The sequence below is a fragment of the Rhea americana genome, unplaced genomic scaffold (genome assembly GCF_003343005.1).
Source record: "Rhea americana isolate MKP2758 unplaced genomic scaffold, rheAme1 scaffold_471, whole genome shotgun sequence".
Classification (NCBI taxonomy): Eukaryota; Metazoa; Chordata; class Aves; order Rheiformes; family Rheidae; genus Rhea; species Rhea americana.
This window is the reverse complement of record NW_028186614.1, coordinates 202,108-224,866: the sequence shown is the minus strand read 5'-3', so window position 1 is coordinate 224,866 and position 22,759 is coordinate 202,108. Positions and strand designations below refer to the sequence as shown.

Here is a 22,759-nt window from a genome sequence, read left to right as displayed (position 1 = left end):
GTGAGCGAGGGAGGCTTCCCGCCGCTCGGTGGCAAACACCTGCCAATCAAAGTAAGGGCACTAATTAGCATTTGGCAACGCTCCCATCCTYGTTAATTAGCGATAACGAGGATTTATCTCGGGGCCAGATGCAGTGGAGCGGGGAGGGAGCTGGACTGGAGCCYGCATGCTCCCTCCTGGCCCCGGAGAGACCCCGCTGCGGAGCAGCCACGCCGGGTAAAACTCTCAGCTTTRTTTAAAATAGCGTTTGGGGCAGGGAAGGGGGAATCGACATATAAAAATAAATGGGTGGGAGAGGCCCGTGCCGAGGCAGCTCCTGGACAGGCCCCAAACCAGTCGGTTCCCCCCCCCCCGCCGGCACCCGGAGACCCATAGGGTGACGGAGGGATGAGGCGGCGGTTCCTGGCGTCTCCGYGCCCTCCTGTCCCACCGCTTTTCAAGCAGTGGCCAAGCACCACCCTTCCTTCACGTCCTTAGGATTAAAAGAGTTTTCACAGCGAGAAGAAGCGGCTCCGTCCTCGGCCCCTTCCTCCGCCGGCTCCGCGCCGCGGCGGCCGCCGGCCGAGACGGAGGCGTCGCCTCCCCGACGGGAGGCTGGTTTCTCGCGTCGGAGCTCAGAGGTCGGCCCGCGCCGGGGGAGCAGCCGGGGGCGGCGCGAGCCGCCGTCAGCACGAGCTGGTCTGGAGGTTGGCCTCCGTCAGCAGCGAGGCGATGGAGGAGGGCCCGTAGGCGCTGTCGAACTCCTCCTCGTCGGAGCTGAGCCGGTCGTCCTGCAGGGAGGAGTCGGCGGCCGAGCGGGCGGCCTTGCGCCTGCGGGACGGAGAAGAGGCCTCAATCCCCGGCCGCCCCCCGGGAAGCGGCTCCGACCCRAGCGGACGCGGGGGCCGCGGGGCAGCTCCCTACCAGGCCTCTTTCTCCAGCGCCTTGATGCGGTTCTGGAGCTGCTCGTTGAGCTCGTGCTGCTCCTCCAAGTCCCGCTGCGCCTTCTTGCGGGCGCCCTCCAGGCGCTCGATCTCCTCCTCGGCCTCGTCCACCTGCCGCTTGAGGGCCTTCACCCGGAGGCTCAGCTGCGGGGAGAAAGCACGGACCCCGTGAGGGACCCGCGGCGCCAGCGGCCGAGCAGCCGGTGCAGGTCCTGGCCCACGTTAGACCCACCTGGTCCTTCTGGTCGTTCACGTGCTGCCGCTCGTCGTCGATCTGGATCGTCAGCTCCTTCACCTTCCTCTCCAGCTTGCGGTTCGAGGAGAGCAGGACGCTCTTCTCCCTGCGGCGAGGCGACGCGCGGGTCGGGGGCGAGCGGGGCTGGCACGCAGCCCTTGCCCCCGGCGCCGTTTCTGCCTCGGGTACCTCTCCTCCGCCTGCAGCTTGTCCTGTAGCTCCTCGAGCCTCGACTCAAGCTGCGACACGTTGCTGTTGGGTTTCTGCAGGCCTTCGGAGCTGGCCAGGCGGCTCTTCAGCTCCTTGTTCTGGTGGGAGAAATTAAAGGCAATTAGCAGCGCCCGCCGCGCTCCGCTCCTGTGCCGGGGCCGGCGGCCAGACAGGGCTCCAAGCGCCTCTTATGTAAATCCCCGCGGTGAGTCAAGCCGCGAGAAAACCCTTTCCCGCCGAGGAGGAGACAGAACGAGCTGGGCTGGATAACGGCAACGGGCCCCCGCGACCCGGCGCCGGAGGAGGGGACGGCGGGTGCCTAGCCTGCGCTTTTCCGCTTTTAAAAGCCGGAGAGCTCCTAAAAGTCGCTCCAGCCTCCCCCCGAGGCGCTGCCGAAACCAGCTCCTCTCCCCATCAGCGGACCCCAGCRCCCAGCCAGCTTCGTTAACCGGACGGCGGTAACGATGGCCGCCGAAGGGCTGGGCAGCGCCTCTGCCTCTCCGCTTTGCAGCGTCAGCGGTACGAAGCCGTGTTTTTCTTGGCAGTGGTAATTAGGCGCCGGGAACAAGAACAGCTCCAGGAGTTTATTTCCTATTGATCCCTTTTGTTCCGAGCCAGCTCGGGGTTAGGTAACGAAGGAGCCGGAGCGCAAGCCCGGGCAGGCCGGCGGGGAGGCGTCTGCTGCAGCCCAGGGCGCGGGGAAAAAGAGGATCCGCCAGGAAACCCCCTCCTGGGAACAGAGCCTCCGGGTCCGCAGGGCATCGGATGCCCGTCGAGCCGGGCAGGCACCGCTATGGGGATGGTCGGGGCCGGGGGGGACCCCACCGGCTTCCCGCTCTCCCTCCCGTGCCGGAGCCCGCCGGCAGCTTGGAGCGCTGCCCCGATGCGTCCTCCGGATCCAGCCTCCGGAGCTGTCTTGGCCTTGCGGGTCCTTCCCCACCCCACCCCGTGCCAGCGCCACCAGCCACCCCGCGCGATGGGGAATCGGTCCGGGGAAGGTTTGTTTTGCTGCCGACGTGGGAGAACCGCTTTGCGAACGCGGCCTCTCTCCAAAGGATGCTCTAGAGCCAGCTGGGCTGGACCGAGACAACGGAGCCTTGCGGGAAGCCAAGGCAGCCCAGACGACGGGTCCCGAATCCGGCGCAGCCGCGGTCCAGCCCCTCCGCTCAGCCTTACCTGCCTCTCCAGYGAGATCTTGTCGCACTCCAGGTCCTGGCGGCTGGAGCGTTCCTGCAGCAGCTCTGCCCGGAGCTGGTCGATCTGGGGAGAGGGATGGAGGAGATGGTTTCGCCTCGTTCCTTCCCCACCTCGTTCGTTCGCTAACGAGAGATCAGCGCCGTCGTGGACGCTCGCGGCCCAGACGGAGCCCCRGCTCCGCCTTTCGGCCACGGTCGCCTTTGCGGGGGACGTGGGTTTGCACGAGCTACCGTCACCCTGGAGGACGCGGCACGGTTGAAGGTTTTCACCTCTTTTCCCTTGCCYGAGGCTGGCCGCAAAACCGAGCCGGTGCTTAACCCCCCTGCGAGAGCCGAGGTGCCCGTTCAGCCCGAGCGCGGCAAACCGCGCCGCGCCGGCGGCCCCGGCCTGGCCCCGTAGCGGGTGCCRAGCTCGGCCGGCCGCGAGGACCCAGGCGCTCCCAGCGCGGGATGCGCGTGGCTAACCGGAGGGTTCGACTGGTCGGACTGGGATTTGGGGATCTGCCCATGCTCACGGCTGTACCCGGAGCAAAAAAAAAAAAAAAATGGGTTTGATCCGCAAATGAGCCAAAAGCAGAACCCCTAAAGGGGCCTGTTTCAACCTGAGTCAGGCTAAACACAGGTTTGGGGGCAGCTGTAAGACTGGGGGGGGGAAAAAAAGAAAAAAGGAAGGAATGTGATTTCCTATACGGAATTGCAGCTGGCCAGACCCTGATGTCCTGCCCCACAGGGGTATCCCGAGGGGCTGAAATCCCCCCTTCTCAGCCGCATCTCAGCGGGGCGCGAGYGGGACGCCGCTGTCCCCGAGGAGCCGTCTCTCCCCCGGCGACGCCGCCAGGGCCCGGGAGGCTCCGCGGGCAGCTCGCGGAGCTCCGACACCAGCTCCGGCTTTGCAGATAATAAGCAAGTCGGTTAATGGGGAGGACAGAGACAAGAGACCGGTGTAATTTAAGCCCAAACTTCCTGCATAAATTACAAACCTCACCCTATAATTTCAGGGGATTTTTTTCTTTTTTTGGTGCAYCAAGCTCATATAATTTCCGTTCGCACCCAAACCGGCTTTTCGGTTGTGTTTAGGAGACTACAAGCGATGGAGGGCTCAGGACTGCTCGCTAATGACTCATTAATCGGGCTTTAACTCTGGTAACCGGCTTTATACAAAAAAAAAAAGCCCCAAAAACAAACAAACAAAAAAACACAAGCTCCGTGCCTCTTTCCCCCAGCTCTCAGGGAGGATTTGGGGGCCAGACAGCTCCCTCGCAGGGGCTACGAGGCCGGGACGGGGCACAAAGCCACCTGCAGCAGCGCTTCAGCTCCTGCCCTACCTGGTCTCTGCTGCGGTTGACCCGCTCCGTCAGCAGCTCCACCGTGGTCCTCTCCTCGTCCAGCTCCACCTCCAGGCGCTTGGACTTTTCCTGCGAGCAGACGGGCCCAGCGTGGGTCAGCACGAGCCTTGMGGCCAAGGACAACGTGCTGGAGGGGGTCGGGCTGGCCAGGGCCAGCGAGCGCTGCCTGTGAGTAACGCTGACGCTCTGGAGGAAGGGGGTGTGCACAAACGGGCTGCGCAACAGCCTCCGCTCGGGGCGCCTCCCGCTGACCCGGTGTTTTTTATATTCATAAACGTGTATATTAACACTAACACAGGCCTCCAGCGGTGCCGTCTCCCGTGTCACCCGTCTGCAGCAGCACATCCCGGCCGGGCGCAGAGGGAGATCGCTGGGTGCGCTCTGCCCCTTGCTGTCGGCGCCCAGCACTGCAGGGACCGGGCCGAGCCGAGGGCACAGCGGCGGCGGCTACCGCACCSGGGCGAAGGCCCTCGTCCGCCCAGCTGGCCCCTCTCCCGCCCCAAGGGTCTCTCGTTGGCTTGTGAGAACCCGCCGGGTTTTTTTAAGGGCTACGAACCTCCAGCGTCTTGACCTGCCGCGAGCGGTCGTCCTGGGAGCGCCTCTTGGCGTCCACCTCCTGCTCGAGGTTGTGCAGGCGCTGGAGCAGCACCTCCTTGTCCAGGAGCGCGCTCTCCCGCTCCGCCTGGCTGTCCTGCAGTGCCTGCTTCAGCCGGGCGACCTGGGGCGCGGAGGGGAAGGGCTGCACAGCACGGCCCCGGCTCCCCGGGTCCGTCCCACGGGGGGACGGGGATGGGGGGGAAGGCGCCCTGCGCCCTGCCAACCCCTCGCGGACACCACGCAGTACCTCGTCCTGCAGCCGGCCCATGCCGAACTGCATCTTCTCCACCTCGGCGCCCCGGTCCTTGGCCTGTTTCTGGGAGTCMGTGATCTCCTTCCGTGATTTCTCCTTGAACTCCTCCAGCTGCGACTTCAGCACAGCCAACGAGCTGTGCGACTCCTCCGTCATCTGCTCCAGCTAGGGCAGAGCAGGGAGAGCTCAGCACGAAGACCAGCCCGCGTGCCCTGCCCTGAGCGGCCAGGGCCCAAGGTGGGAAAAGATGCCCGTGACACCCCACGGGATGGGGCCCCCCCGGGGCACCCAGGCACCCCAACCTCTTTGCTCAGCTTCTCCGTGGTTCGGTCGAGCAGGCGCTTCTGCTCCTCCAGCTCGCTCTTAGCGCGCTTCAGCTGCTCCTTCTGCCTCTGCTCATCCTGGTAGGACACGCTCAGCTCCTGGTGCTCCTGCGTCAGCCGGGCCAGGCTCCGCTGCGCGTCATCCAAGCGGGTCTCCAGCGAGCGCTTGGCCATCAGCAGCTCCTGCTCCCGGTCCGTGGCTTCGCTCAAYGACTCCTCCATTTGCCTGCGCTCCGTCTGAAAAGCGGGCTCTTAAAAACACAGCTCCCTCCTCCTCGAGGCAGAGGAACAGCCCTCAGGCCCGGGTGCCCAGGTTCTCCTCCAGCACTGGCCTTCAGCCAAGAGGTGTGAGGGGGTGACAGACCACTGCAGCCTCCATACCTCCAGTTTGGTGACCTTCTCCTTGAGCCGCGCCTGGGAGCCCTCCCAGTTCTCGCCCAAGCGCTCGTACTCCTTCAGCTGCGTCTCCAGGCCGAGGATCTTCCTCCGCAGGTCGTCGTTGTGCTCCTGAAGCTCCTGCAGGGTGGACTCCACCACCTTCTTCGCCTGCTCCGCCGATGCCCTCTCACTCTCCAGGGAGGCCTTTACCTGTAATAGAGCCACAGTGCAGGGTGGTCCCGGGGCCAGCTGATGCGCAGGGGAATCTCGAGGGGATTTKGGGGCTTGGGTCCTCCAGCACAGCCTGGGAGCCATCCGTGGCAGGCAGATCTGGGGCTACGAGTCCGTCCCATTGCCCCACAGCTGCGCAGTTTGCAGCTCCCACGAAGGCATGAAGAGTCCCGTCARGGCGAGGGCAGGCCACGGTGGGGCTGACTCTTTGGCTCATGGTTCAGTAGAGACAACAGCCCCCCCCAGCGCCATCGCTCACCTTCGCAGCTTCGTTGCACTCCTTCTGGAGCTGCTGCAGGTCCTTCCGGTACTGCTCAAGCGCCTCGTCGCGGCTGGACGCCTCCTCCCGCATGGTGCCCTTCAGGGCCGCCAGCTCCTGTTCCCGCTGGCGCAACAGCTCATCCTGAGCCTGCTTCTCTGCCGTCAGCTCCCGCTGCGCCTCCTGGGCCTGGCACAGCTCCTGGGTGGGAGACGAGATGAGCAGGGACCCTTTGCACAGCCCAGGCTCAGGGCAGGGGACCACATCCTCCCGGGCGTGACAGGAGATCGGCCCCCAGGCTTTGCAGGGTTAAAGGGGGMGGTGATGCTGACGGCCTAGTTGATGGTCTCCAGAGCCAGGTCTCCTCCCTCTGTCCGCTCTAACCCACCTTCCTGAGCGCCTCGAGCTCGCCGGCATCCACTATGCTGCTCCGCATCTGGTCCACCTCCTCCCGCATGGCCGAGAAGCGCTCCCGAAGCTCCCGCAGCTCTTCTTCAAACTCCTCCCGCTCCAGTTTCACCTGCAGCAGTCTGGAGGATGCAGGATGAGGGCTGGTGCTGAGCTGGACCATCCCTGCCACCGCCCCCACACCCCACCCCAGCCGCTGGGAACCTCCTCGGGTCCCAGCACGCCACAACATGGGTGTCAAAATGCAACGTCCCTCCAGCCGTCTCCCTCCACCCCAGGTGCTCAGAGAAGGAAAAAGAGAGCTTGACCCTTCCCAGCTGCAGACTCATTTCCACAGGGTTTGCAGGAAAGACGTCAGATGGTCACGAGCCCCCTCCAGCACTTACTCCTGCTTTGTGGTGCGGAGCTCRTCCTTGTTCTTCTGGAACATGTCCCGCCAGTGCCCCGTCTCCTCCGCGCTCTCCTCCAGCTCCCGCTGGAGGTTCCTCACCACAGCGTTGATTTTCTGCCTCTCTGTCTCCAGGTTGGCCTGTTCCTGGGGGGCAGGATCAGAGGTGAGCGCTCGCCCTCAGAGCAGGGATGTTTGGGCAGGCCGAGCCCAGCGGCGAGAGCCCCAGAGCTCTGCATTGCTCCCCTCCAAGGAAGCTCAGGTTCTGCCACGGTTAACGCTGCCCAAAGCGGCCCAGGGAAGCTGTGCGAGGACCTGGGGACCCTCCACACCTCCCCGACCCCATCCAAGCRCGATGCCTGCACCCGTTCACCTCCCAGCTCCGCTGCCCCAGGGCAGACGGATGCTCCAAGGGATGCTAGGGCGAGATGGAAACCCATTTCCATCTCAGGAAYGTTTCAAGGGAGGAATTTAGGGAAGGGTCTCCCTGGCGCCTGTCCCCGCAGCCGGACCTGCGACACGTCCTCCACGCTGCGCCTCAGCTGGTCCATGTCGCTCTGGTACTGCTGCCGCACGCGGTCAAGCTCCTTGTCGTGACTGGCCACCTCTTCCTTGAGGGCTCCCTTCAGCGCCGTCAGCTCCCGCTCCCGCAGCCGCAGGTGCTCCTCCTGCCGCTGCTTGGAGCTCAGCACCTCCTCCAGCTCCTCCCGAGTCTCCAGCAGCTCCTGGGTGACAAGGAGGCCCTCTGAGCCCGGCGCCGAGTGCAGCGGGGATGGCACCGTGTGCCCCCACTGCCTGGGACACGCAGACGGCGCTCGTGCACCTGCGCAAGAGCCACGTACCTTGTATAAGGCCTCCCTGTCCGGAGACATCTCRGAGCCCTTGCGCAGCTGGTCGAGCTCTTCGTGCATCACCATCAGCTGCTCCTCGCAGTCCGCCAGCCGCGTTTCCGCCTGCTCCTTGGCTATTTTCACGTCAGTCAGCCTAGAGGGGGAGCGTGAAGCTGTTCACAGCCCTGCAGGCGCGTTTGGCCCTGCAGATGCGGCCCAGGGCCGGGAGAGCTGAGCGTGCCCTGGCCCCRGAGAGCAGCTCTTACTCTTGCAAACTGCTCTGCAGCTCCTGAGCTTTCTTYTCCAGGGCTGCCCGGAGCCGCTGGCTCTCCTCCTGTGCCTCCTGCAGCCGGGTTTCCAGTGCCCGAGTGGAGCCTGTCCTTGCYGGATCCCTCGGCAGCTCAAGCTTCTGGCGGAGCTGTAGGAAGAGGGGAAACCAGTTACATCCCTGCTGCGGAGGAGAGCAGCCAGCGACCACGGCGACGCTCCCCGTCCACCTGCCCAGCATCCCCGCCGGCTCCATCGCAAAAGCCCCCCTGCACGATCTCCCCCCGCCACAGGGACGCAAACCGCCAGCCCGGGTGCCCCGTCCGCCCCGACCCACCTTCGTCTCCTCATCGAGCTTCTCCTGCAGCTCCTCCACCTTCCTCACCAGCTCGCTGTGCTGGGGCTGGGAGCAGGCTGCATCCTTGGCAGGTGCCTGGAGAGACCCCTGGGGAAAACAGGGCACATTCAGGGCATTGCCAGCACCCCTCCCATGCCCCTGGCCAAGGCCCAGCACAGCCGGGATGGCGGTTCGATCCCCAGCTCTTCCTCGCCAAGGGGGGCTGGAGCAGCGCGGGGACGCCCGAGCCAAGTTTCCACCAGCATCTCCAAGCCAACCCCTGCCAATCTGTCCCTTCCCATGGTCGACCTTCCCCTGACCTTCGAGAGGAGCCRGGGGCTGCCGCACGCAGCGGGGCAACGTGACCTCCAGAAAGGCCCCCGTGGCCACCGAGCTCAGCCAAGCAAGCGTGGCAGCGGCGCGGCTCCCCTGGGCCGCCGGGGCTCGAAGGGCAGGAGGAAAAGCCAGGAGGCAGCTCAGCGCAGCRAAGCCTTGAGCCCAAGGCAGCCGGCAAGCTGTCACGTCACGGCCCACGGGGGCCGGAGGGGAGCCGCAGCCGCCRAGAGCCCGGCACCCGCTGGAGCCCRCTCCGTGGCACAGYGGGTCCCGCGGCRGGGAAAGGCGCGTGCGGAGCTCAGCTGCGGCACGGAGCACCTCGCTGCGGGGCCCTGAATTAAAGCGCTCCTGGCCACGGCTCRTCCTCGGGCCAGCAGGGATGGGGTGCCGGGACGGCGGGGGACTAGCGGAGTCCCCAGGAGGACTCGGGGACCAGCGTGCCSCGAGAGCGAGGTGCCGCAGGGCGGACGAGGTGGGGAGCAGCGGTGGGACTGCTTCGGCTCACCGTGAGTTCCTGGATCTTCTCAAACACCAGATTAGTTTTCTTCTTCAGGGAGATGTCGCTGTCTCTGCTCCTGCAGACAGCGGGGCAGAGGGAGAGCGTTGGGATAAGGAAGAGGGGACGRGGAGGGAAGGCAGGAGCAGGGCCCGGGGCAGCTCACCCCTCCTTCAGGATGCCGTAGATGAGCTCCTTGGCGTGCTCGCTGCTGCCGGGCTGGGCGACCTCCCGCTGGTCCCGCAGCAGGTCCGGCGTGGACTTCATCTGCCACGGGGGAAATCAAACATAAAAGCTCAGCTCCAACAGCAGAGCCGGTCCCAGATCCCTCCCTGCAACCTCGTCTCGGGGCTCCGGCGAACATCGGCTCTCGGCTTCTCCGCCGACGGTCCCCCCGGCACGAGCGAGGGACCCCCGAAGGCAGCCCCCGGGCTGTGCCATCCTCCCCCCCTCAACACCACCAYCACCACCACCAGTACCTGCAGCTCTGCCCGCGCTTTGCTTTGCAGCCGCTCGCTCGTGGCTTCCTCGGCGCCCCGGGTCGCCCGCCGGCTCCGCGCCACMCCGTCCTCCGCCAGCCCGGCTCCGCTCGGCCAGTTCAGGCTGCCGGTGGGTGCCGAGGGCTGGGGGCGAAGCTCCCGGGCGCCGCTCAGCTCTCCAGCATCCGGGACGTCACGGCGGGAGACGCGGCCGTCCAGGCTCTGCGAGCGCTTCCTCTCCTCCGAGGGGATCCGGCCCCTCCTGGCCRCTCGGCCTCTCTGCTGCACCTTCCCGTCGAATTTGCTGATGAGGGAGTCCACGGAGGACAGCGGCTTGGTGTCTATGTCACCGCTGCCGGCGTCACCTGGCCGGCAGGGCCCCGAGGTCTCCGAGTCCGAGGAAGGATGCTTGGCCGCGGCCCTCAAACCGGAGAGGCGGCTCTGCTCCGGCCTCACCCGGCCGGCGATGTTCAACATGCTGCTGCTCTTGGTGCGGGGCTGGTGGGTGCCGTTGGCCTGCGCCCGCGGCGGGCTGGGGGCGAAGGGCTCCTCGGCCGCGGGGCYGAGCAGGCTGCCGTGGGAGCGGGTCCTGCGCAGCTCCTCGCCGCCGGAGACGCCGCTCGGCTCCTCGTCCGACGTGCTGCAGCGGGAGCCGGGCCGGCGGGGCAGCCGGGCCGCGTAAGGGTTTTCCGGCAAATCCGAGTCGGAGCTGACCGAGCCGGAGGGCAGGTCTGGAGGCCGCTGGGCTGCGGCGGGGTTCCCATAGGCGCCTTCGCTCTTGATCTGCACCCCAAAGGAGTCGCCCCCTTTCTCGCCGCTGTTGAGGACCACGAAGGGCTGCCCGGCGATGCCCTGCACGCGCACCGCCACGCCGTACGAGCCGGGCTTGCCCGCCTTGGCTCGCAGCTTGGGGGGCTTCTTGGGCTCCTGCAGGTCGTTTATGAAGCGGATCTGGACGCCGTAGTCCACGGGGCTCTGCTTCTCCGCCATGGCCGCGCTCCCGGGCCAGTCCATCGCCGTGGCGTGGATCCGCCTTCCTGCGGGGCGCAGAGGGCAGAGTCTTCCTCGGCCCCGCGCCAGCGGCGGGCGCGAGGCAGGAACCGAACCCGGGAGCRCTTAGCGCGAACCCGCTTTTGCTAACGGGAGTCTGGCCACGGGCAAGACCTACTTCGCTGCAGGCACCTCACGAGGGTTTGTCTCCAAGCCCCAAATTGCTCTTTTCCCAGGCACGAGCCGGCGGCGCAGCAGCGTTTTTCCCTCCTTTCCCTCCAGGCTCACCGCAGCATCCCGGCGCGGGGAAAGCTCATGGCCCCCCGAGCGCGGCGCCGGCGGACGCTTACCGGAACAGCGGCGCAGGAGCCGCTTCTCCTCCCGCTCGCCCCCTCGCGCTAGGATCCCCGGTGAGACGGCGGACAAAAGAGGGAAAGCGGAAGGACGGCGGAGCCCGGGCGAGCTCCGCAGCCGGGCTGCGCTCCCGCTGCCTACGAGCGCTGCACCCTCGCTGCAGCGAGAGCTCAGGAGTCCGTCAGCGTCGCCCGGCGCCCCCGACGTCCCAGGGAAAGCCCGGCCGGAGCCGGCGTCCGCAGCAGCCCTCCATCCCCGCAGCAGGGTGGCCGGGAGACTCCCGGCAGGAGGGAATAGATATTAGCAGTGACATATTGAGAGCACCGTGATGCGAAGCTCCCCCGCGGTCCCGGCGGCAGCCTGCACCCCGGGCTCTGCTTGCGCCGCGGACGAGGGGAGGCGGCGAGCCGAGCGGGTCCGGCGAGCCGAGCGGGTCCGGAGAGGCTCTGCCCCCGATTAACGGGGAAGACGGCTGCGACGACCGACTGCAAACGCCCGCAACCAACTGTGCGGGGCTGGATGCCCCTTTTTTTTTTTGGTAGCAACAGAGAACCGGCTTCTGCCCGAGAGCATCACGCTTCGGGCAGTGCTGCGGCGCTCCCTAGGYGTTTCGAGGATTTAAGTGACATACAAAGCGATAGATCAGCCTCTCAGCACCACATTTTCAGCTCCCTCAAGACCACCAGGGATAGAAGCCAGCTCCTCTCCTCGTTTTAAATACTCAGGATCCCAGGAGCAGGCGATGCAGGATGCTACAGCCGCATCCCCGAGGGTGGCGCAAGGGGCCTGGGGACACTAGGGAGCCCAGGGCCAGACAGGCTAACATTTAATTACGTCCTGTGCACGGAAAAATAAAAAAAAAAAAAGCGATGCTAGAAACCCAAGCAAGCCCTCAGCTCTCACTTCAGATCCTGATGTCGTTCCCAAAGCCACCATCCCAGCCCAGGTTGCGTGTCCGTGGATTGCGCATGCGACCAGGCTCTGCTACAGCCTCCCGTCAAGCCCGAGGCCACGTTTCCTCCCAGGTCCATCCTGGGAAAGAAATTCTCCCCCCCCCCCCAAAGAGATGCCGCTGCCAAGGATGCTGCAGCAGGGCCAACCGCCCCGGAGATCCCTGGCCCGGAAAGGATGCTGGATGCCACGTGCCAGGCAGCGACAGCAAGGACAAGGTGTCGCACGTCCCCTCGGCGCGGCGTGCCCGGCCGGCTCGTGCCAGCTCCCCGCGGCCACCGTCTGCTCCCGTCCACCRGCCAGGACCGCGCAGGAGCGATTCCTGCCGGCACCGACACCTCGTGCCAGGGTTGCAGGAGCCCAGGAGCGCCCAGACCCTTCTCCAGTGGGAACATGTCCCCATGCAGCAACGCTGGGCTTAGGGGCGCAGGGCAAAGCGGCRGCTGGAGACGTTTTGCGAGGGTTACGATTAGCCTTTTAGGTCTTTTGYGTCCACCTCCGAGACCTAATAGCGAGAAGCAGCTCCCATAAGTTGCACAGAGCAGCGGGCGAGTGACAAGCTATTTATTTTGAAGGCTGAAGAGCAGCCAGCTGGCACTTCCCTCTTATCAGAAGGGCAACGCAGACAAAGAAAAAAAAAAGAAAAAAGAAAAAAAAAAGAAAGAAAAGGAAAAAAAAGAAAAGAAAAATCAGGCCCTGAGCAGATGGCAGGATATCGCCACCCTGCAGAGGGGAGATAAAACATACCCGAGCCTGCGAGGTGCCCCGCACACCCGCCGTCAGCCTTGCGGGAGGATCGATGCGGGAAAAGGACCAAGGCGGCAGCAAAAGCGCCCGGGAACGGGGGCGATTCAGCACGGAGAAGAGCCCCGGCGGCGGCGCGGGGCCTCGCACGGCCTGGAGGGCCGCGGCAGCCCCCGGCACRGCGGCGTGAGCTCCTTATTCCTGCTGAGCATCGAGATAACAAGATCGGCAGCAGGTATCAGYGCCTGTAAATACACCCTGAGCGCAACACCCCCAGCAAGAGTCCATAAACCAAATCCTATTATTCCTATGCTTCCTGGGGACGCCGGCGCCAGCTCCCCGCCAATCCATAGGGATGACCAAAACCCCTTTGGAGGCGGAGGCGAAGGGGCAGCGTCGCAGCGCCCGGGTCCCGCCGGATCTCACGCAGACTCCCCGGTTCGCGCGGCCGCGGGTCTGTCCCAGGCCACCGCGCGCTCCTGTGGCACCGGCCGGGAGCAGGGGAGGAAGGAGGAGAAGGTGAGTCTCRACACGCAGCTAAGCTCTCAGGAATGCCTCGTCCTGGAAGGGCTCCAGCTCGCAGATAAAGGGACGCGGAGCTGGATTCCACCCCTGCGGGAGAGCAACACCCAGCCCGGGGCTGCAAACAGCCCCGGGGCGAGATTTCACTGGAAACCGCAGAGAAGGAGCCTGGAAGCAAAGCAGGATGAAAACCCCAGAGCTAAAAATAGTCTGGTTTATTATCCCTAGGTGGGAGTTTTACTCCTTCGCCAAGCACGCGGGGACTTTGCTATGCAAACACACCTTAACTCTGCCCTGGCTCAGCCTCTCCCCTCCGCGCCGAGGGTATTGCATCGGAGCAGCGAGAACCGGAGCGGGCACAGGCGGGCGGGAGAGGCCTGGCGGCGGCGGGCACGAGCCTCCAGCGTCACGCCGGCCGCTCCGGGGATGGCGGGCGGCCAGCTCGGCTCGGCCCGGCCCCGCGGCGAGCACAATAGGGCCTTTTGTGGACGCATTAACCCAGAAAGTTGTTTTGCAAGGCGCGGGCAGCGCTGGGAAAGCTTTCCCGTGCCCCTCGCCGAGCGCCGCTCCGGGCTGCGGGCAGCTGCCTCGCTCCGCGGGAAAGGCGGACGCCGGCAGCACCGGTCCAGCCCTTTCCCATCGAGGTCAGCCAGCAACTCGAGCAAGGGCCGCTCGGCACAAAACCCACCTCCGTGCCCCGTATCCACGGCTCCTTCGCCCAAAGGGACCGAGGTCAYGGCAGGAATTGAGGGATGCTCCGGGAAGCCGGGGGAAGTCGCGTGCTGCGACTGGCGCAGGAGGCGGCAGCGCTTCCCGGCGGCACCGGGCCTGTCCCCGCGTTATCTCAGTTTGAAACGCGCAGGCTGCCGTAAGCAAGTTAAATTCTGCAGCCTTTGCATCCTCCCTACCCCGAGCATAACGAACTGCTTTAAGTGATGCCTCCAGAGCTGCACTACCCCAAAGCACTTCATGTCCAGACCAACATCGCTGGAAAGGGGGCAGCAAAAACCAGGCAAAAAACACAGTATTTCCCTTCTCTCACCTATTGGCTCCCACCACGGTTTAGGCTCTTTCCACCGTGGGTTTTCCCAAAGCTTTGCTCCATCTGCTACGCTACCTCCCAGATCCTGTTTAGACACAACTGCATGTGCGACGCTGGGGCTGGTTCCKCCCAGGGCCAAAGTCCGCGGCCGATTTCGACGCACGCGGCACAGGCCCTGCGCCCTGCCGGGCTCCTCCTGCTTTTCCCCTCCCGCCGCAGCCCGAAAGCCRCGAGGAATCCTGCGCCAAGGACACGCCACCCGCTCGGCGGTGCCACCCGCTCTCTCGGAGAAACCCGAAACCAGCACACCCGCGCTGGCGTCACCCGGGTGCGACCGGGCAAGGAGCCTCTCCGCTCAACGCCCAGCGGAGCCGGGCAAAGCCAACGCTCCCGCAATTTAACACGGCGCCCCACATTTAGGGAGAAAGGCTTCCCCAAACCTCTGCGGTGCACGTGCCCTCGGGGCGGGTGATTTTTCTCCCCTTGCACCCGCTAATTCACACGGGATAAAGATCAGCCTGGCACGTCCCAGCTCCCTGCCTGCAGCCCCACCACTACCACCAGCCTGGATCSGCACGTAGCTCCGGGAGGGTCACTTCTCTCCCGGCCCCGGGGGCTCTTAGCGGCTCCCGAAGCCGCAGGTTCACTGATAAGAAGCAGGCRCACAAGTTTCCAAATTCCTTTGCGTCTAACAGCCTCCCAACCCACCCACAACCAGAGCCCTCAGGTTAATCATCAACCCAGATACCAGTAAACCCTGTTCTCTACCCTCCTGCCTCGCTTACGATATTCCCCCCCCCCAACCCCGTGCGCCAGGGCATCCCACAGCAATTAATCGTGCTTAACGCGCTTGCCCCGAGCGGGAGGCAGGCTAGAGGAGAGCCCCCGTCGGGCGCGAAGCTCTTCCTACCGCCGCGGACCAACGCGGGGCTGCAGCAGCCCTGCATTTGCATTTCCTTGCTAATCAGCTGCTTTTCGTCGGGCAAAACATCCTCCTGCAGTTGCRTTGCCACTTTTCTGGCGGGATGAGCCCCAGAGGCTTCTGCTGCAAGCCTGGCTCAATTACCCATGTATAATTGATGAAAGCGGAGGAAAGGGAGTGAAGAGAGGTCAGATTTTCTTTTTCCTCAAGTCAAAAAGGAAAAGAAATCACTTGGCAAAGGACGGCTGAACAGACTTTACGCCGAAGAGGATGGGAACAGCTGTAAGTCACCCATTCCCAGCCTCCCTCCTCGCCCAGCTCCCCAAACCTGATGAGGATGATGAGCCTTCGTCCGTCGGGGTGAGGCCGAAGCCCTCGGACGCCACTCATCTAGGCAGAGCCAAGAAACTGCTTGAGATCTGTCCGGCTTGTCAGATCTTCCAAATAAAAATAGTCAGACAGTTAAGATAATAATAAAGCCAGACCCCAAGACCACAAACAGCACGTGAGCAGCACCTTGACGCATTTATACGGCATCAATCAGATCGGACCTTGCAGGTCTGAAACCCTGCTTACGGGTTTCCAAGTAAATCACACCTTTGCAATCAGAATTATTCATATTCACACACTCGCACGGATAAATATTTCATGGGGGGTGTTAACGGAGAGCGAGGAACAGCCTCTCGGGGCACCTGGATGTTGCTCCCACCACGCTGCCCAGGGATTGCGGACACAAACGAGCGCTGGGGCACGCGACGTTCGTTAGGCCAAGCGGCAAACAGGGACTTAACCCCTACGCCCCGCCGCGACAGCAAACGGGGCGAAGATGTGGGCGCAGCAGCCAAAGCGCCCCGAACACCCCTGTCGTCCCGGCACGGGATGCAAACCCGGCACAGCCAAAGCTGCAGCTCTCCCCAGTCCTCCTGCTCCCTCCCTCCAAAAAAAAGGAGAAAAAAAAAGAAAAAGAAAAAAGAGAGGCTGGAGAGATGCTGCAAGGAGCCCGGCCAGGCTGCCTGTGTCTCCTGCAGCTGGGAGAGGAATTCCCATCAGCACGGATCTCTCTGCAAACAGGGACTGGAGACGGAAACAGAAACCGAGCCGACCCCAAACCAGCTCGACTGGTCAGGGTGGTGGCGAGAGCAAAGCGAGCCCAGAGCCACCCGCAAACACGCTCCGAAGCGACAGGTTGCGGCCGCGGGCAGAGCCGAGGGGGCTCCCGCTGGAGAGAGGYGCCCCGAGCCGAGCCGAGCGCCGGCAGAGCACCCGGCCCCCGGGAGGGAGCCCGATCGTCGGAGGAGCCCGGGATTTTTTAAGCTCGGCAGCCCAGCTTCGAGGTACCTCCAGGTACCAAACCGCCGGGCGGCTCCAGCGCCGGCTTTTTATTCCGCGAGGGAGATGAGGCATCGGCACCCGGGAGGGTTTCTGGCGAGAGTCTCAAAACCCCAGAGCCGCAGTAAATCGCGGAGGCCAAGCGCCACGCGCACGCAACTGCTAAAGCAAACCGCAGCGCCTCGCTCGCGTTTTAACCCCCTGCGGTTCCCAGGGAAGGCATCCAAGCCCTAGATTTTCCTTCTTATTTCAACCGGCGGCTAAAAATACCACCCTCGGAGCCCGACGCGAAGTAGGGCAGCTCCGCGCCAGGCGCTCCGCATTAAAGTTTCAGGAGGTGCCGCGTTACGGCCGCTCCGCGGCCGGAGGGGAAGGGTTTGAACCCGTTTCACGGGCCTGGGGGAAAGGTTTTGCCCCAGGGTAAAATTTCACAAGAATCTGTGGGATCCAAAARGCTTCCTCCCCCCGGCCCCCTTTTTCTCCCTCCTACCTTGGATTTCACTCATCCTTCTGCAATTTGAGGCCTCGACGGAGGCTGYGATCATCTCAATATTGCTAACAAGGTTCGGAGGGAACAGACCCAGGATCCGGCCGTTCCTCAAAGCAGGAAGATTAAGCGGCTCCTATCCGCCTCCGTCCCGGCTGGGACTTGGCCCTTATCAGGGAACAACCCCGAGCCGGAGATTAAGTCCCAGAGCCGTAAACACACCAAATATTTACAGCGAGTGGAGCGAAGGAAAAGCCCCAGAGACCCCCGCCACAGGGGGGGTCCAGGCTCTACAGGGGAAAGGCAGCTCTCAGGGCAGGTCCCCTATAGGGACACAACCAAAACRGGGGGCAATGTAGGGGAGGGCAGATCCCAGCTGGAAAGGGGCTCTTGCTTTAACAGACCCTATAGAGGGATGCTTGGGGGGGGACCAGGACCTACAGACTGCTCCTGGCAAAGGACAAGAGCATCTGCAGATGCAGCTTATAYAGGGACAAGCTATAGGGAAGTGCAAATCCCTTACAGGAAAGACAGTCTCAGTGAGGAGAGCCCTTATAGAGAGCTGGTAAAGGCAGTCCCTGTAGGKGGGATTGGGGAGAGCAGATCTCCAAGGGAGGAGAGCCTATAGAAAAGGGCAGATCTTTTCAGACCAGAGGAGATCCCTTAYAGAGGGGTAGCCTAGGGGGTTCCCTATAGGAGGTGCTATAGGGCAGGTCACAGCCTGGGGAGAAAAGCCCCAACAGGGACTGCTACAGGACAGAGCACACCCCCAAGGACAAGGGTGCCTGTAAAGGCAGCCCCTATAGGGCCTGCTCTAGGGCAAGGTTCACCCCACAGARGAAAGTCCCTACAGGCCCAGCTCCTATAGGCTCTGCTACAGCACAGGGCACACCCAGGGAAGGACAACACCTACAGCTCCAGCCCCTATTGGCCCTGCCATGGGGCAGGACACACCCCAGCAGCAATTGCCCCTACAGCCCCAGCCCCTATAGGCTCTGCCATGGGGCAGGGCTCAGCCAGGGAAAGGACAACAATGGGGCAGAGCTTGCCTAGGAGAGAGCAGCCCCTATAGAATCTGCCACCGTATTCACCCAACAGAGGAGAGCCCCTATAGGGCCAGCCATGGGGCAGGGCTTGCCCAGGGGAGAGAAACCCTAGGGGATCTGCCATGGGGCAGGCAGTAGAGCCCCTATAGCCGCCCCTATAGCCGCCCCTATAGCCGCCCCTATAGCCGCCCCTATAGCCGCCCCTATAGCCGCCCCTATAGCCGCCCCGCACTCACCGCTTCACCCAGCCACCAGCTCCTCTCACCTCCGCTGCCCACCGCAACCTGTTACCTTCGCCGAGGCCCCGCCCCCGAGCCTCCCATTGGCCCGCGCTCCGGCTAGGTCCCGCCCCGGGGCGGGGAAGGCCCCGCCCCCGCCACCTCCCTGTGCCCCGCCCCTTGGGCTCGGGGCCCGCCCCCCGCGGCCGGGGGGGTGGATATCACGTGATAGCCGCCATTTTGGCTGGGCGGTGGTGGGAGCTGTGTGAGGGCGCCCGGCCACCCTGCCAGCCTCTCCTCGATGTCCCAGCCGTCCGCTCAGCTAGCCCTGTGCTCCCCAATCCTTCCGGATTAGCACCATCCAGCTCCCAAATTCTTCCCAGGGCAGCACAGCACCATCCAGCTCCCAAATCTTCCCCACGGTGGCACCATCCGCTCACAAACCCTTCCCAAAACAGCACTATCCAGCTCCTAAATCCTTCCCGCATGGCACCGTCCAGATTCCAAATCCTTCTGTCTGCCCCAGGAGTCTCACATGGCATGGTGGGAACGGTGCCCACCAAACGGTCTCTCCTGGCTTTAAAAATCAGCAAATGCCAAACCTGAGGCCTTGCGGTTCTGTTTTTCAGCCATTTCTTTTACCCCTTCTTATTCCTAACCACTGAGCAGGATCACAGYTTTCATCTCAAGAGCACACTTCTCGCTTTGGGAATTGCGAGGAAAAGCTTTAAAACATGCTTTAAGCACTAAAAAAGCAGAACTGTCACTTAAAAGGCCACAAATGCACACGGAAGGTGTGTGTTGTGCCTTAAATCTTTTTTTTTTACCTGTCCTGGTGGCATGATGGCCTGCGGTGTGGGCACAGTTACCACGCAGCATCAGAGGTTGACTGCGATTCATCCTTCCAGCACTGACTTCTTTCCCACTTGCAGAAAAGATTTCTTGGTGCTGTTAATGAGCAAGTTTTTTTGATTCTGCCATTTCAGAGTACTTTTCACAAATTTTAGCAACGCAGTTCAGCTAGTCCCGCACTCCTGCGGTGCTAAATAAACTGTACGTTTGTGCCCTCCAAGGCCTGGGAGCAGCTGGGAGGATTCGTCTCACTTCATAGGGCAGAGAGAAGCAGCTCCAGATGGGGCTCTGACCATGGGATCTTGGCTGGGCCACACAACCACTCTCCAAGCCTTGTATTTTCAAGCCTTGTAAGTAATTTGCGCAGCCACTTAACTCTGCGAAAACTGGCTTTTGGAGTGAAAGATATCGATTAAAAAATAACACCGTATTGCAGCACAAGCCCTGCAGCTCTGCCTGGATGCTGAGTTTGGAAACCTCACCTCTTTTTCGAGAGCGGTTCAAGCCCAGGCCCCGAGATGGTGGCTGTGCTGGGAGGCAGTCGGACGGTGTGTGATGAGCGAAGGTCCTATGGAGAGCTGAACTGGGCAGAGATAAAAGAGCAGCTTTGGGGCAGGGAAGGGTAGGCAGCAAATGTGCAGGGGCTGCAAAAGTGCAGAGAAAATTGTAAAGACTCCATAGAAACAAGGTGCCAAACCAGCAGGGCCAAATGTGGAAGCAGCAGGACTGCCCTTCTCTGTCTCTTCCCAGGTGTCTCAAAGCACTTTTCGAATTGATGATGCCCCCCAAGGCYGGGGAGAAGCTTCTCCTTCCTCTCCTCTGCTGCGGAGGCTCGCAAGCCACAAAGCCATGGCATTAGGGCACGTGCAGAGGGAACCTTCTGCTTTCRCATGCGAAGGAGTTGCGGCTCCACAGACGCGAGGGCTGGAGGGAGACGAGGAGCTCTGTGCACCTCCGAGAGCCCRTCAGTGCCAGTAAAGCTGTTCCCTTCTGTTTGGCCACGGTCCCTGGGGGAAATGGAGGGGCAGGYAGTGGCATGACCAGTTTCAGAACCAGGTATCCAGATCCATCCTTGTCCCCTCTTCTGATGATAAGACCAAGCTCCTTCTCTGCGCTTCCAGAAGTCCCAGACTGCAGAATGAATGTGGCTGTTACGAGTCCTGTAATGAGCTGTTTTGTCTTTTCCTCGCTGCCTGTATCGCTCAGCTGGCCAGCCTGGATGCTGCGGCCAACAGCTCGCTCACTTCCAAAAGGACAGGCAGGGTGTTTGACCTGCTCTCCTCCACGTGAAGTTCACTGCTTGTTCCCATGATGGAGGTCTCTAGCTGCTGCACCTGGGCACTCAAACCCTTCCCTGGGGTGAAAGAGCCTGGCCGTGCCCTGCTCCCCTGCGCTCGCCCTGCTCCGTGAGCCTGTGCGCGCTGGGGAAGTTGCAGCTTGGAAGAGTTGCTTGCTATCTGCCAGAAAGATGCTCTCAGCTGCAGGGCGATCCCTCCCCCAGATGCAAACAACAAGTCACTTTTCGCAGCTGGGTGTTGACRTTTTCCACACAGCAGCAGCAGCCTAGCAAACTCCTGTGCATGCCTGGGGAACGCTGGGTTTTGCAACACCCAGATCCTGAGCAAATTCCCTCGAGGTTTACAAGAAAATCGCAATTTGCTCCAAGGCCCTGTACAGCCAGGGAGGATCTTTCCTCCTGACTGCATCCAACTGTGCTGAGGCTGCTGCAGAGCTTTTTAGCCCAAGGTCTCCTGACCATCAGGGGAAGGAGCACGGATTAGTAAGACCCRCTGGAAGTGAAACCACAGCTGCAGCAGGAAGGGACAAGGAAAACTTGTATTTTAATTACCCATCTGGAAGTGTCTTATGCACCTGGCACATATAGCAAAGCCCCTGAGGCTGCTGGAGGAGCAGGAGCCATCCTCTTTCCAGTCCTTTGTACACTGACAAACTGGAGGAAAAACATCCGAAGGAGGCTGAAGCCAAAATTGGATTCACATGAGTGCACTAAGTTTTTTTTTTTCTCCTGACTTCGGCAACACTGCTGTCTTCTGGCGCTCCAGGCAGGAGGCAAAAGCGAACACCAAAACAAAGGTTGAACCTGCCTGGATATATTTATGTACTGTGCTGATATTGTTGGGATGACAACAGGTAAATCTGTCTGCTGTTGCTGTGTGTGTGCTGGGAAGGTATTTTTGCTTTCCCCTGGTCTAAGCCAGGATCTCCAGAAGCCTTAGATCCATTCCTGTTATCTTGTCTCCTGACCTCTCCTCACCTTGGGGCTTCCCATGGAGGGCCACATCATAGGACACAAGCATTCAAACAGCAAGCTGGGGACTGCGTGGCCTTGCTGAGAGGCCAGGAGGAGATCCCCAAGCAGGAAGGTGAGGTTTCAAATCAGCGCCTRCTACACTTCCACATGGGTCCTCCCATGCATGGGAGGTGAACGCAAGCAGAGAGCTGCCCAAGTTGTGGCTAAGAAGGAGAATCTGCCATTGGGGGTGGCTGGACCACCACCACACCTTCTCCCAAATCCTCCAGGAGGCACAGGTTGCTGTCACACCCATCTCCCGTAGGTGAGGTTTGCTGCCAATTTGCTTTCAAAGATAAAGCCTAGATGAAGGGCAGAAGCTTCATCTAGAGATGATACCTGCACAGGGTTMTTGCTTTAATAGGGTACCGGTGAGATGGAGCTTTTAAATGAGATCCACTTGCAAGGGGATTTGCAAAGGGATTTTTGGACTTTAACCCAGGCCCCTGTTACAGCTCAAAGGTTGATATGACCAAACTGAATCGATATCCTTTTCTCTCTGTGCTCTGGTTTCCTAACCCTTTGCATGTTTCCTTAACACAGCACTTCATTTCTCATTGGGCAGGAACAAATGTGTGCTGCTATTTTGTACTGAAAAGATTTAAAAACAACTACTCTCTCTTAAAAAAAAAAAAAAAAAAAAAAAAAGCCTTTTTTTCTTACTTAAGTGCAGGCCCTTTAATCCCGCTGAGTACATCAGACCTGAATGAAAATCCCAATCTAGGGGGTGCAGAGCCTCCAGAAACGCTCCGGGGAGCCACAGGATTGATGCGGCTGCTCAGTGCCCTGCAGAGTGGCAGCGCTGCCACTTGCATCGCTTTGGGGAGGCAAAAAAACCTCGCTGCGGAGGAGGTTTTTTAGCCACCTCGGGGCAGGACGCAGGCAGGCAGAGCGCAGGCCTGCTCTGCCCTGAAAACAGCCCTGCCTCCCGCGCGGGGGGCCGGGGCGTGATGGGGACGCAGGTCTGAGCACAGCAGTTTTTAACTCCGCTTGGCAGGGGGGGCTGCTGCTGCTCCGGGGCCCTGCTGACCCCCCACGCCGGGACCCCTCACACGRCGCCTAACACCTCAGGGAGACCCACCGCCACACACAAGATGGCGCCCCCGACCGCCCCGTGTTGCTCTGGCCGCGCCCAAAATGGCGCCGCGCCTCGTCGCGTCGGCCTACGGCGGCCGGGAGCGGCCGCTCTTCCGGTGCGCCTGCGCGGGGCGGGTAGCGCCGTGACTAAGATGGAGGTGTGGGGAGCGGGCGCGCCGCCGCCGCCGTTCTGGGCCGGGGGCCCGGCCCCGGGGCAGATCTACAGCCCCGGCGGGCCCGCGGCCACCGCTGGCCTCCAGCCCCTCACCCGGACGCTGTGAGTGGTGGGGAGGGGGCACGAGGACCCTGGGAGCGGGGAGCCCTGGGGATGGGAATACAGAGGAGATTGGGAATGGGGCGATCTGAGGAGGGGGGTGGCACCGGGCATGGGGAGGACAGCAGGGATTGGGAATGGGAGGGGG

General features: G+C 62.4%; 2 protein-coding genes across 4 annotated transcripts in view; one reads left to right on the top strand and one right to left on the bottom strand.

Moving 5' to 3' along the window:
- Positions 1–216: 216 nt before the first annotated feature.
- CGN (cingulin) lies at positions 217–20,393 on the bottom strand. 2 transcript variants are annotated; one of them, XM_085316556.1, is made up of 21 exons: positions 18,925–20,393; positions 9,493–10,529; positions 9,180–9,280; positions 9,023–9,092; positions 8,182–8,289; positions 7,844–7,995; positions 7,590–7,731; positions 7,260–7,472; positions 6,746–6,894; positions 6,340–6,481; positions 5,952–6,152; positions 5,465–5,671; positions 5,063–5,320; positions 4,755–4,925; positions 4,467–4,628; positions 3,890–3,979; positions 2,545–2,628; positions 1,348–1,466; positions 1,156–1,264; positions 904–1,067; positions 217–810 (listed from the first exon to the last, which is right to left on the bottom strand). In XM_085316556.1, the coding sequence occupies exons 1-21, from the start codon at positions 18,995–18,997 to the stop codon at positions 666–668; spliced, it is 3,897 nt and encodes a 1,298-aa protein (XP_085172682.1). In that variant the 5' UTR covers positions 18,998–20,393; the 3' UTR covers positions 217–665. The 2 variants fall into 2 exon arrangements, with proteins under 2 accessions (XP_085172682.1, XP_085172683.1); XM_085316557.1 differs by lacking the exon at positions 18,925–20,393 and adding an exon at positions 18,116–18,138.
- A 2,068-nt stretch (positions 20,394–22,461) lies between these two features.
- The window catches only part of PSMB4 (proteasome 20S subunit beta 4), a 3,435-nt gene continuing 3,137 nt past the window's right edge, over positions 22,462–22,759 (top strand). For both annotated transcript variants that reach the window (XM_085316558.1, XM_085316559.1), the window contains exon 1: positions 22,462–22,614. In XM_085316558.1, coding sequence (XP_085172684.1) covers positions 22,490–22,614 — 125 coding nt within the window. In that variant the 5' untranslated portion in view covers positions 22,462–22,489. The remainder of the gene's footprint in view (positions 22,615–22,759) is intronic.